The sequence below is a fragment of the Etheostoma cragini genome, chromosome 6, assembly GCF_013103735.1.
Source record: "Etheostoma cragini isolate CJK2018 chromosome 6, CSU_Ecrag_1.0, whole genome shotgun sequence".
In the NCBI taxonomy this organism is placed as follows: Eukaryota; Metazoa; Chordata; class Actinopteri; order Perciformes; family Percidae; genus Etheostoma; species Etheostoma cragini.
Window position 1 is genome coordinate 17,460,371 of NC_048412.1, and position 13,012 is coordinate 17,473,382.

Genomic DNA, 13,012 nt, shown 5'->3' on the forward strand with positions numbered 1-13,012 from the left:
TGGAAAATGGCTGCAATGAAACAAAGAGTGAAAAATTTAAAGGGGTCTGAATACTTTCCGTACCCACTGTATACAGTATATTGAGGGTGTATGAGAAAATCTGGACGCCATTGGACCGGTTTGTAAAAGAAAAATACATTGGGGCGCTGCTTCTTTTTTGGAAAATCATTGAATTATTAGTCTCAGTACTGTAAGTGTGCAGCACTGGCTGGATCAGGAGCACATAGATGATTTTAGTGTCTATATTTCTCTGCCCAGCCTCTCTGTTTTTGCCAGTTTGTCTACTTTCTTTGCTGTATAGTCCATTATATGTGTGAATAAACACACTCATGCACAAAGATACACATGCAGACCCCCATTTGCTGGGTGATTCATCCAATGTGTGTTTTAGATTTACAACTCTTACTGTAATGTTAACACACTCACAAAGACACAGAACAGGGGGTGGAAACAGAACGTCCCGAGCCTGCTGTTACAGACTGCATCCTCCACACAGTACTGACACAGTGCTTGACATATACACTCTTAGTGTGACTCCCACACACACACTCTCCTCTCCCGTCACACAACCACTATCACTATACTCTTCATTGTGGTTTATTATCTTTGACCATCAAAAGAAGTGAGGATGCAAGCAGAAGGTGAGGCTTGTATGGGTGACGGAGACTAGGCGCAGCAGGTCATGGGAAAGCAGGGAGTGTGGAAGTGAAGTAAAACGATTTGTAAAAGGTTGAGGCCAGAGTACAGGTTGTGATTTTGTTTTTCCTGCTTGAGAATTATTGTAATGAGATTCTATAGGGGAAATGCTCACCATCGTTACCATGACAACACATGAAGGCCAACAGTGTTGGAATATACCACAGCCCCGAGGCTACCTGGGGGGTTGCCAGGTGTTAGTGTGTATGTGTGTCAATGTGGGTGGATGGGTGGCTGCAGGGGTGGAAATTGGATTTCAAAAGTGGGGGGGGGGGCAAATATTTGCTGAAAAACGTGGAAAGACCGAACTATATTGTGCTGAATTGTTTAGTTTGACCATAAAGGTGGTCGGATAAATCAAAACATGAAATGTAAAGAGTAAAATGCACATTTTTTATGTTAATATGTTAGAAAGTATGCAAAAATAAACCGTTTTATCTCTTATACCTTTGAAGATATTTACTTAATGAAAGGTAAACTCCATTAAACCCTATGATTGAAAGCTCAATATTTAATAATGGATCGCTATTTCCCACTGTTTAAACTAGCCACTCCAAGCTCCACTATAATAGACATTTACCACTTGTAAAGATTTTATACCGATTTTAGTTTTTATCTTATTATTATACTTTAATTATTAATTATTATTATTATTATTATATCTTACTATTATATAAGTATTATCTTTTCTAGATCTCAATTCATTCAGGAGATTCATAATTTGCCATCACTAAAGAATACTTGATCAAATTTAACCCAGTGGGGGTCAATATAGCCCTGACCCAGTACCTATGAGCATAAAAAACTACTGGATCACCAAAATGTGTTGTTTTGATCCAGTTTAAGTTATAAATATTTCATTCCATTGAGTTATTCAGCCACACCGAATGTTTTTTTTGACCCAGTAACAATGTCATTTTTTACATTTCAGTTAATCAATTAAACCAAAAACAATTACACAGTCTGTTCAGACAAAAAAAGTATTTTACTAAGTTTTGACTACATTGTCCTTAAGAATCACGCACGCACACACACACACACACACACACACACACACACACACACACACACACACACACACACACTGCCAAAACATCACCTGGAGCATTTGGTTGTGCTTAGTTACAAAAACAAGAAATGATTTTGAAAATATAAAGATACATTCACGAACGTGTTGAATGAAGAGGCAAGGTTGTTGACTAACAGCTCGTTTAAAATAACATGTAAAAAAACAAAACACAGCTATTCAACATTGCAATTTTTTATTTCCAGCTAACTTAACTTTTTTTCAAGTAGAATTTTACAACTACATTTAAGTATGTTATAAGCCATTCATATCAACTGTTTATGTACTGCCTATTATGCAGGGGTTAAAGTAAAGTGTTGATACTCTCTGTTGATATACTATAGTTCTTGAAGGCTCATCAGGTTAAAGAGATGCAGAGTAGCTGCCATTTCAAACCTATGTTGTGCTTTTGTCTGCCTTGTGCTTGTATTGTGCACTCTAATTGAGCTAATAAAATTTCACATGTTTTGTGTGTTAAATATCTTCCCCTTTTGACTCTATGTGTTCCTGCTGACCTGACCTGTTTGGAGAAACTATTTTCCACTGTATGAATCTTTAAAGAGATGCATTTTTTTTTTTTCTACCTGGAGTGTGATGGTAGTGATGTTTCACAAAAGAGAGCACAGATGGGTGATTCCCCCTTTTCTAACAGCTACATAGATGGCCGTGCTGTAGTGGAGAAAGCAAGGGAAACACCCGGCCGTATGAAACAAATCACAGTAGAGCAGCCATCATCAGCCTTGTCACTATCGAGATTGCCCAGGGAACCCTGCTGAAACCAAATGGATGCAGGCTCATACACTACATGCAAGCAAACTCTCATACACACACATGCACATAGCGCAAGCTTGCACATAGTACATATCGCCATCCATGACAAACCAATCAGTGCCTTGCTGTTTCGGACCGAGGAGGACAATTTTAAGCGCACACACATACACACAGTTGGGTATGTGCATGCCGCGCTGCACTGTAGCAATCCGTCGAGGGCTCTTTACCCTAAAGTACACCAGGACATCAGCAACCCATTCCATCAGCGCTCATCATATTTTATTCATAGTTTTTGAATAAACACAAATAAAGTGCATGAATGTAAAGACGTGGGTAGTATTGCCTGTTTGTGCGTTACTTTTTTCTGAACTCAGCCAAAGTTATTTTTGGCAAACCTGTCTTATCTTTCGAGAGTGTGCATGATGAAGTCTTGGCTATTTCCTACACGCTTCAAAATGTTGAATGCTCCCTTGCACTCCGACTCTCTATGTTTCTCTCCTTTAATTCTCTCTGTGCCTTTCTCTGCACACACTCCCAGGCAGAAAGGAGGAACACTCATACATTTTTATTAAACACTCTTAATCTTAATTCATTACTTATCAGGAGATGTGCCCTCATTAACATTGCCTTCTCCATATTTCTCTCCTATTCTGTGCACTCCCTCCTTGCCTCCTAAATTTTACCCTCCCTCCAACCGCCCAGTGTGTATCCCTCCTTCCTCATTTATATTTACTAATAGCTCTCTTTATCTTTTCTCCTTTTTTCCCCTCTCGGTGCCCCTTCAGAGGAACCTGTGAGCACTCAACAGCTCCATTGAAAACACTGTCTAATCTGAAAGTTAATTAAGTCAGTCTTCCTCACTGTGTTCCTGCTCCTCTTCTTCTCTCAAGCATGTCTTTCTGGTTGAGAGACTGCTGTCACTCTCTCCAAAATGAATTCGCCATATGTTTCATGTGGGTCGAACTGGAATACAGACCAACCGCTTTGGTTTCATACTTTCACACTTCCTGCAGGCCTCGAGGCTCCGGTGACAGGAGAAGACTGACACCATATAATTCATATTGACAGCATCCAATTAAATTAAATTAGTTGGTGTCATCTTTGATGTGTTTTTTCATCTACAAGAAGGGAGTATTTTTCAGGTCCATATAGAAGTAAAATAGAAGGGATCTCACACCAGATGGATTGGAAGTGAAAATAGACTTGGCTTGCCGCTCAACATGAGGAAATATGGATCTGGAACAGAGTTATCCCTTAATCCTCTCCTCTGTCCCATTCTCTTCTCCGTCTGTCTCCCTTCCTCATATTTGTCCTCGCTCCATTCAATTCCTTCTTTCTACTGACTGACTCAAGGCTCTGTTTTCTCTCTCTCTCTCAGGGTGCGGGATGTACGGCTCTAGTGGTTGCCGTGGTAGCCAGGAAGCTGGAGCTGACCAAGGCCGAGAAACACGTACACAACTTCATGATGGACACGCAACTCACAAAAAGGGTGTGTAGGCTTGTATGGTGTGAATGAGTGTGTAGTCCAGGAAATAAACACTTAATTTGTAAAAGAAAGCACACAGTCCCTGCTCTCACCATAATGACCACAGAACTGCATGTAAAAGTACCGTTTTTATGTGTAATCATCCTCCAGGGTAAATTTTACTATATTTTTAGATTTCTTTGGGGTTAAAGACGGAAACTGCTTGTCCTTTCACTGCCCCTCTTTTGCCCTCTCCAACAACTACATCACACTATCACCCTGTATTGTAGTGACAGAGTGCCATGTTATTTGAGTGAGTAAAGGCAATAAAAGGTCATCTCTTTCTCGTTCTCTCTGTCTCGTTTCCTCACTTACTGTCCCTCTCTATCTTTGCATCTCCGATCTTTTTCCTCCCACATGGCCAACCCACCACCCAACCACCTCCCCTCTCCTCTGACATTTGTCTCTCTGACAGTAAATCCCTTTCTCTCTCAATCTTTCTTTCTCTGTCTGTCACCTTTTCTCCTCTCCTTCCTCCTTTGCCCTCTCCTTCCCTTTTACCTTGCCCCCTCCCTGCCTCCTTCCCTCTATATCTCACTCCCTCCCTCCTCCAGTCCTTTTCAATATTTCATACAGTTGAAAGACCCAAGTTTTAAAAATAGCTCCCATATCAAATATGTAGCGTACATTATGGCAGAAGGGTACTGAACGGGTGGGATTATCAATAATTTCAGTGGGGATAAAATATCAACAGAGACACTAAATAGACTCTCTGTTGGAGCCAGGCTCTCACCTCACCTTTCTGCAGGCTCTTACTATGTCAACCAGAGTGCGTTTTCCCAAGATGTTTAACACCTTAAAGCTGCCCTGCCACAAAACCGTTTTTACTTGCTTTTTTTACTGCTACCTCCTGTCAGCTCTAGCCACTGAAAAGAAATAAGCGGAGAAATCAAGCCAGTTAAAAAAGCTGGTCAGTCTCACGTGATGTTGTCTCAGCTAATTACTATCCATGAGCTTGCTCAGTTGTGCTGGGTAAAAAATACTAATAGCCAGGCTCTCATTGGCTAGCTGTTAGCCAATCAGAGTCAAGCAGCTTAGCTTGTTGAGTATTAATGACAACTTGCACAAATCGAGCTTCCTGCAGGCTTTCTGTACCACAAAATGAAACAAGGTACTTTTTTTCGATTAAAAAGGTTACAGAGTCCATAGTAGAAATTCAAACATTACCACAAAGTAATTAAATACCTGTGGCAGGGGACCTTTAAACTATGCGTGGGTGTGGGTCTGGGTGTGTGGAATTTTGTGTAGTTAGAATCTGTAACCCATCTAACCATCTAAAGCAGCTGTTTCCAACCTTTTACCCCCGTTTTAATGGATTTTAAACTGGGTGTTTTAACAGCAGTCATTATACAAAAGTGACATTTTTATGTAAGTAGATAGAGCTCTTTTTTTCAATGCTAGTAATGGTGGGTCAGTCTGTGGGGTCAGTCAATCCACCAATTTGGTCCCCACTGAAATAGCTCAGCAACTATTGGATGGATTCGCCTGATATTGCCAAGATTTGTGGTTCCCAGAGGATGAATCCTGATGATTTTAGTGTACTCCTTATCTTTCCCATAGGGCCAACCAAGTGGTGTTTAGTGAAATATTTTGACAGCTCTATTTTGTGTTTTGAGCTAATTAGCTAATTAGCTTTCATGCTAAGATGTTGAGTCTGGTAAAAATGATGCCTTCTTGACATCAGCATGTAAGCACAGTCATTGGGAGCATCGTAGCTTGGACATGTTAGCATTTAGCTCAAAGCCAGCCTCACAGAACCACTAGCGTGGCTGTAGACTCTTATTGTCTTAGGTTTTGTTAAGTTTACGGTCATGCTACTAATACAAATGGAAATTTGATTTGCAGTTGGAGTAGCTGTACATTAATTCATTTATGCCTTACATTTAGCTATATTACCTTCCTACATTTTCTAGTAGGTGATGGTGTTGAGGTGAGTGTACAATTGACTAAGTTCGGTTGGATGGAGTCGTGTTATTGTAGTGTAGGTTATTGTGACTGTAAATATATGAAAGACCAGCCTCACACTAATTTGTCTATTTGTCAATCTATTTGTATGATAATTTTGCTGCTGAACACATCTGTAGATATATTTTAAATCAGATCATAATTAGTGTGTAATAGAGCCCAACTGATATAATACATATATTATCTATCGGTATTGGCATTAATAATTGGCGATATTCATTCATCAGAATCATTTATAATGACAAATAATTGATTCTGATAAATGAATATTTCTAAAATAAAATAAAAACGGACGCTCAACAATGTTAAGAGTGTCGGCGTATTGCATAGTTTGTCCACCAGAAGGCACTCTACTACGTCAAGTTTTTGTACAAAGGAATTTAAGTTTCATATCATAAGTTTGTATTTTTATACATTTTTATTCATCAGAACTTTAATATATTTTGATGTTCCTCTGTAAATTATTATCATATTATTTTAGTGAGAACTCCTAAATAAGTACAAATAACTGTTATGTTTATGTTTTGTTGCGCGTTTCTGGACTATCAGATTTTTTAAATAACCAAATACTTGTATCGTATCGGCCTTAAAAATTCTTTATCAGATGGGCTCTAGTCTGTAATGTTTTTAAATTTTAAATAGAATTTTATTTATTTTTTCAATGTGTAAGCTGTATAAGTAATTGCATTGATTTTCACTGCATAACTTTAAATCAAACTGATGTTGATCACCCCCTAGATAGATAAAGTAGAGCAACATATTATCAAAGTATCAAGTAAGGGAAGCATTATACAGCAGTTTCATTTAACACAATGCACCAAGCTGCTTGGTGACATTTCCTTCAAAGGGTCTTCGGTTTATGCAGTGGTAATTGTCTCCTGCCCTCTATTACTGACAGAGCAAAGATTGTAACTGTTGTATGCACATAGATTTACATGGCTGGGGCCATTCTCTGCCATATCACAGTTACAAGAGAATACAATCACTCAAGGCTTTATAATGATTAATGCAAAAGTAGCCTTTACATCCTGCTGTCATCATATGTGTGTGTGCACACACACAGCACACCCACTGGCTTTCTACATCCGTGAAATGTTGTTTCCTTCTCTTTGAAGTACAGCTCGACCGATAACAGATTTTTAAGGCTGATACCGATACAATTATTTAGTTATTTAAAAATCTGATATTCAGATATATCGGCCGATATATATATATATATATATATATATATATATATATATATATATATATATATATATATATATATATATATATATATATATATATATATATATATATATATATATATATATATATATATATATATATATATATATATATATATATATTATTTTTTTTAATCTAGAAACGGGTAACAAAACATAGACAGATTTCTCTAACATAAGTTATTTGTAATTAAGTGTGAGTTCTCACTAAAATAATATGATATTAATTTGTTCTATAATCACAACACAACAGAGAAACATCAAAATATATTAAAGTTCTGATCAATAAAATCTATAAAAATACGAACTTAAGATATTAAACTTAAAGTCCTTTGAACAAAAACACAATAACAAAAAAAATAAGAGTGTTGCCAACAGGGACGCTGTATAGCGTCCTCTGGTGGATAAACTATACAACAAAGCATTCATAACATGGTTGACCGTCCGTTTTTAATTTATTTTTCATTTTATATATTTATTTATCTGAATAATTGGTTTGTCTTTTTTTTTTTTAATCTGCCATTATGAATGCCAATACCGATAGATTGGGAAATGCCTAATTTCAGCCGATAATATCGGCCCACCAATAAATCGGTCAGGCTCTACTATGAAGGATTACCAAGAATGTCAACAAAATGCCAATCAGTGTTGCTTCTGTTGACACTGTTGTTAATGATGTTATTGTTTGATGTTGTTGTCTTTATCGGTTTGTTGAGTAAGAAAAAGTGTTGTGTGTGGTTGTACAGAGCTAGAGCCCTAAAACTGAAAGCAAACTAACTTCCTTAGACATCTGTGAACCATACAGAACATTTTTAGTTCAAATATGTGTGGTATTTTGACACTCTGTGACAGATACTTCATCATATTTCAAAATATTTTCACTTTCTGTCATATGCATGTTCTCTGCTTTCATGCTCAGATCAGATTTTTAGACGAGGCCGACAAGATTGATATTCTGTGTGTTGTGTGCAGATTGGGTTAAGATAATAATAGATCATATTGACCTTATCATCTTCGTCTTTTAGCCAAAGTTAAACCGTTTTTGTCTTTTAACAGTTTTGAACAAGCTATACATGCTTTTATTTCTTCTCGATTAGACTACTGTAATGCACTTTATATCGGTATAAGTCACAAAGCACTTTCACGCTTACAGTTAGTCCAAAATTCTGCAGCACGTCTTTTAACTGGAACTAAAAAGCGCGCTCATATAAGTCCAATTCTTGCTTCATTGCACTGGCTTCCTGTACGTTTTAGGATTGATTTTAAGATTTTATTGTTTGTTTTTAAAGCTGTGAATGGACTGGCCCCAACATATATCTCAGACCTCATCCAGATGTATAGGCCGGCGCGGTCACTGAGGTCAGAGAGCCAGCTCCAGCTTGTGGTCCCAAAGACGAGACTTAAAACTCGGGGGGACAGGGCCTTTTCTGTGGCTGGACCTAGACTCTGGAACGCTCTGCCCCCCCATGTCCGAACAGCCCCGACAGTTGAGTGTTTTAAGTCTCGTCTTAAGACACATTTTTATTCTTTGGTTTTTAACTCCATGTGAGTTGTGTGGTCCTCTGATGGCTCTCACTGTTTTATTGTATTTTAGTATTTCTTATTTTTATCTATTTTTTTATCTTTTAAAACCAGATGCTCTTATTTTGTTTTTACAATATTTTACATTAATTGTTTTGTATGTTTGAGTTTTCTGTGCAGCACTTTGGTAACTTTGTGTTTGTAAAATGTGCTATACAAATAAAGTGGATTGGATTGGATTATCAAGAAGGAGGATGTGCTTAAAAACATCATTCAAGGTTCAAGGCACAGGGTTAATTTTCATGCAATGTTCAGTAAAGTATTGCGTTCCTCTCCCTTTGATAGGATTAATAAAGATGGAAATTACATAACATAACATAACCCCAAAGTTGACCATGTACCTGAGGCTGTAAGTGATCATTTTTGGTATCAGGACTTGTTGATTCAGAGTATTTTGATTGTATTGGTTAAGGCAGAGTCCTCCTGAAAGTCCATCTGGTCAGAACATTGCCCTGAATGTTCACAGAGTGCTCTCAAAACAGAAAAAGCAGGACACACTTACTGTAGGTGCTAAGCCAGTGGAGTGAACTGGTGTGTCCTTCCTTTTGATGAAACTACCATGTCAATTAAATGGCATTCATTGAAGCAATGAGCCAATTGACCATGTGCGTATGGTTGTTTCTGAGGTCAGTACTTTGATCCAAAGCTTTTTAAGTCGAGTTGCAAAGTTGAAAATGTTGTCTTTCTATAAATTTACAATGTGAATGCGTATTCTGCCACCACTCCGGACGATTGGTTAAATCAGAGCACTTTTAGAAGTCCCTCTGGCATATTCTGAGCTTCGCCCTTTGAATATTCAGAGTGCACTCTGGGTTGTGGCCAAGAATGAGGTTCTGCGATGCCTTCCAATGTTTACACCACTAGTCAAATGGGAGCAATCTAACCTCCAAAGATTTCTACTAAGCTAGCTTTCTTTTCATGCAGCAAAAATAACTCCTTTTCCAACAGCCTTTTAATTCACATGCAAGCCAGATGGATCCTTATTAGTGTAGCCATATTGTGACAGCGACCAAAAATAGTTTGACACTCAATGGATTTACACATAACTCTGCTGTGTTTCACTGTTCAGACACACATACACATATGAAACCAGTGGAAGTCAATTTTTACCTTAGTTTTATAATTTCATTGATTTGTTTGTCTTGTTTGTTTCACTAATTTGTGTGTGTTAGTGCGTGTGTGTGTGTTTGTGTTAGAGGTGCGGCCTTGTCCTTTCCCTGGGAGGGGAAGGTCAGAGCAAGTAAGGCCACATGGTCTGGTCTGTTGGTTTGTTTATGTTTTCCGCTCTCCTAGAGAACAACATTGTAATTACAGCACCACAGCACCAAATTACTAATTGCATACATAGTGCTCGGATTGGAAGGGTCAGGCCTGGCGCCTCAGCCTTTTTTCTCTGATGTTAACTTTCTCCATCAATATGGAAAATGAAGGGAAACAATCCAGATTTTTTTTCAGTATAAGCAAGGTCTCAGAGCCCAAACCTTATATTTTTACTTCCTGATACCAATATCTAAGTATTTGAGTCTATGCTTGTTTGAAAAAAATACATTACATTACTTTACTGTATTGACCATTTCTGTGAAATTTCTATTATATTTATATTTGTACTGATTAAATTATACTCAACAATATGTCATCAACCCCCAACATGCTGAGATGTGGGAACCCCTTGTCTTAACAGATTACTCATGTACCTACCATAAGGTGTGCTGTGTAGGGAAGCAACTAGAACAGCTCTTTGACCCAAACCAGCCATATGGCCCCAACATGGTTGCCAAAGTACAGGCCATATGGTTGAGGAATAGCTGCTGCTGTCAATTGGTTTCTTGTGGAGTTGACTTAGCAGCTCATGTTGAGTCTTTTATTTTTTGTAAAAGGAGTTACCTGAGTTTCTACTTAAACTCCCAGGAGGAGATATACAAAAAGGAAAAAAGAGGGTAATGGGGTGAATTAACTGTAAAATACACACAGTGGGATATCAGCTGCTGTCATTTGCATGCCAAGCAGTTCCCACAATTTATATTAAGATTGAAGCTTGAAGCTAAATTAAATGGCCTAAAGCAGTGAGCTTGCATTGCTGGACAGATGTTAGAAGTTTGTGTGAAAACGTCAACAGCGAGCCTGCTGGACAGACACAAAATGCCATCCGTCATCATATTTTAGTCACCCTGCAATGATTAATCAACTGATAAATAGGCTTTGACTTATCAATTTACCAATGGGCCTGTAGATATGAGGGGTATTGAATATGCTCTTTAGTAACCTGGCCCATGATTAAATTAGATATAAGACATAATCCAAAGCTAAATTGATGGTAAATTGAATTGGTTGCAAATATCTTCTCCAGCAGTGTAAGCAGATATGATTTTTAATTCTATGTTAAAAGACTTTCTAAAAAATGCAACGCTACCATCAAGATGTCAGCAGTGATGTTGGTGGACCCACTAACATGTCTTCGTTTTGATGATGTCTCTTCAGAATCTTTGCAGCTCTTTCTGTGCCTTTCCTTGGTTTGGTCAGATGGGAGTTTTGTAATCCTATTGATACAAACTTGGAAATTAGGCTCTGAGGGGATACCTCATACACCAGCCCTAGGTCTACACATCTGCAAGGCCCAGGGCCTTCTACTCTCTTCACCTGTGGCCAGTAATGTGTGTTTCTCTGCATGTGTTTATGTGTAGGCGCTTATGTGTGTGAGCAGTCCTTGACTGCAGCGGATAGGTGCTGATTAGCCAAGCTGCCGGGGTCTTTTGTTCTCTGAGAAAGGGGTATAATTGTTCTTTGTTAAGTGCTCAGCAGCTCTTTGAAGTCTCTCATTCAATTTATGTCCTTACAGATTCTCTATGGTATCCACCCGCGCTTTTTTGCTGGGTGTCAGTCCCCTGTGTTGTAATTACATAGCAACCTATATTGAGTATGTACAGTACATTAAACACAATGGAGCAGAAATGGATATACATTTATGTAAGGGAATCCTGATCTTTGTCCACAGAAATTGATCTGAAGCCTACATGGACATTTCTTATGAGTCTTTTATTAAATCACAGCAATCTCACATTCCGATGATAGAAATTAAAAAAATGGAGCCGATGTTTGACCAGTTTAAAAGAAACCTTCTGGCTTTTAACTCTGATAGCTATGTTTTTTTTAATAAGTGAGCATCATTACATAGGCTATTACTCTCTGTGTCTCTTCTGCAGGGATGAGGATTGTCTTCAACATTAAGTTTTGAGAGTATGCTGCCGTTGTTTTTATTCAGTTGCTGTAATAATCAAATGGAACTATATTTAAAGTTCTACAACTGCTTACTCATGTTTATAAAACTGTCTGTTTTCAAAGTTCTAATAATAAAAAATAACTCATAATTCCCAAAACTGCAAAAAGCTAAATGACTCATATCTCCTATAAAAATGAAACACTGCATTAAAAAGACCAGAAACAACTACCAAAATTGAGAAAATGCATCAAATGGCAAACACTTTTTTCATAATAGTAAATCTTTGGATATCCCATTTAAACACTCTAAATCAAAAGCTCTTTTTTCTTTCATAGACTTAAATCTACATTCCCATACAATGTTCTAGAGTAGCAAAGTACAATGTACAATGTTCTAGTGGCAAAACATTACTGTTGCACACAAAAATCAAAACGACAAACATACGTGAAAAGCAGTATCATTTTTAGAATAAAGAACGTTTGTGCGTGCGTGCGTGTGTGCGTGTGTGTGTGTGTGTGTGTGTGTGTGTGTTAAAAAACTGTAATAGTACTCAAGTGAATGTCTCCCAACAAGCCAAGATAATGCAGCCCATTTGTGTTATTCCAAGTTTAATGTGGCTTATAGACAGGCCAGGAGAGGAGAGAAGTGGGTGTGAGGGATACACTCCTGTTGTTTCTCATTGCCAAATCTCCCCAAGGAGAGAGCTGTTTATGCGTGCATGAATAGCATTGGCAAGCAAACTGGCATGTGTAGAGAGAGACAGAGAATAAGAGCAGCCTCTAAAAAGAAAACTATGTTTTAGATTTTTTTTTCTTTGCAGGGAGACAATGGATAATGGAGGGAAAAAGAGAGCCAATCTGGGCAAACCTGTTGCCTGCTTCAGTTGCCAAGGACTACCTGTTGCTAACTGTGTGTGTGTGTGTGTGTGTGTGTGTGTGTGTGTGTGTGTGTGTGTGTGTGTGTGT

At 38.0% G+C, this 13,012-nt stretch overlaps 1 protein-coding gene across 1 annotated transcript in view; it reads left to right on the plus strand.

Annotated features, from left to right (window-relative positions):
- kcnn3 (potassium intermediate/small conductance calcium-activated channel, subfamily N, member 3) overlaps nucleotides 1–13,012 on the plus strand; it is a 51,879-nt gene that overhangs the window by 35,329 nt on the left and 3,538 nt on the right. Inside the window, 1 exon segment of the mRNA XM_034875022.1 lies at nucleotides 3,912–4,022. Within this exon segment, the coding sequence (XP_034730913.1) occupies nucleotides 3,912–4,022 (111 nt within the window).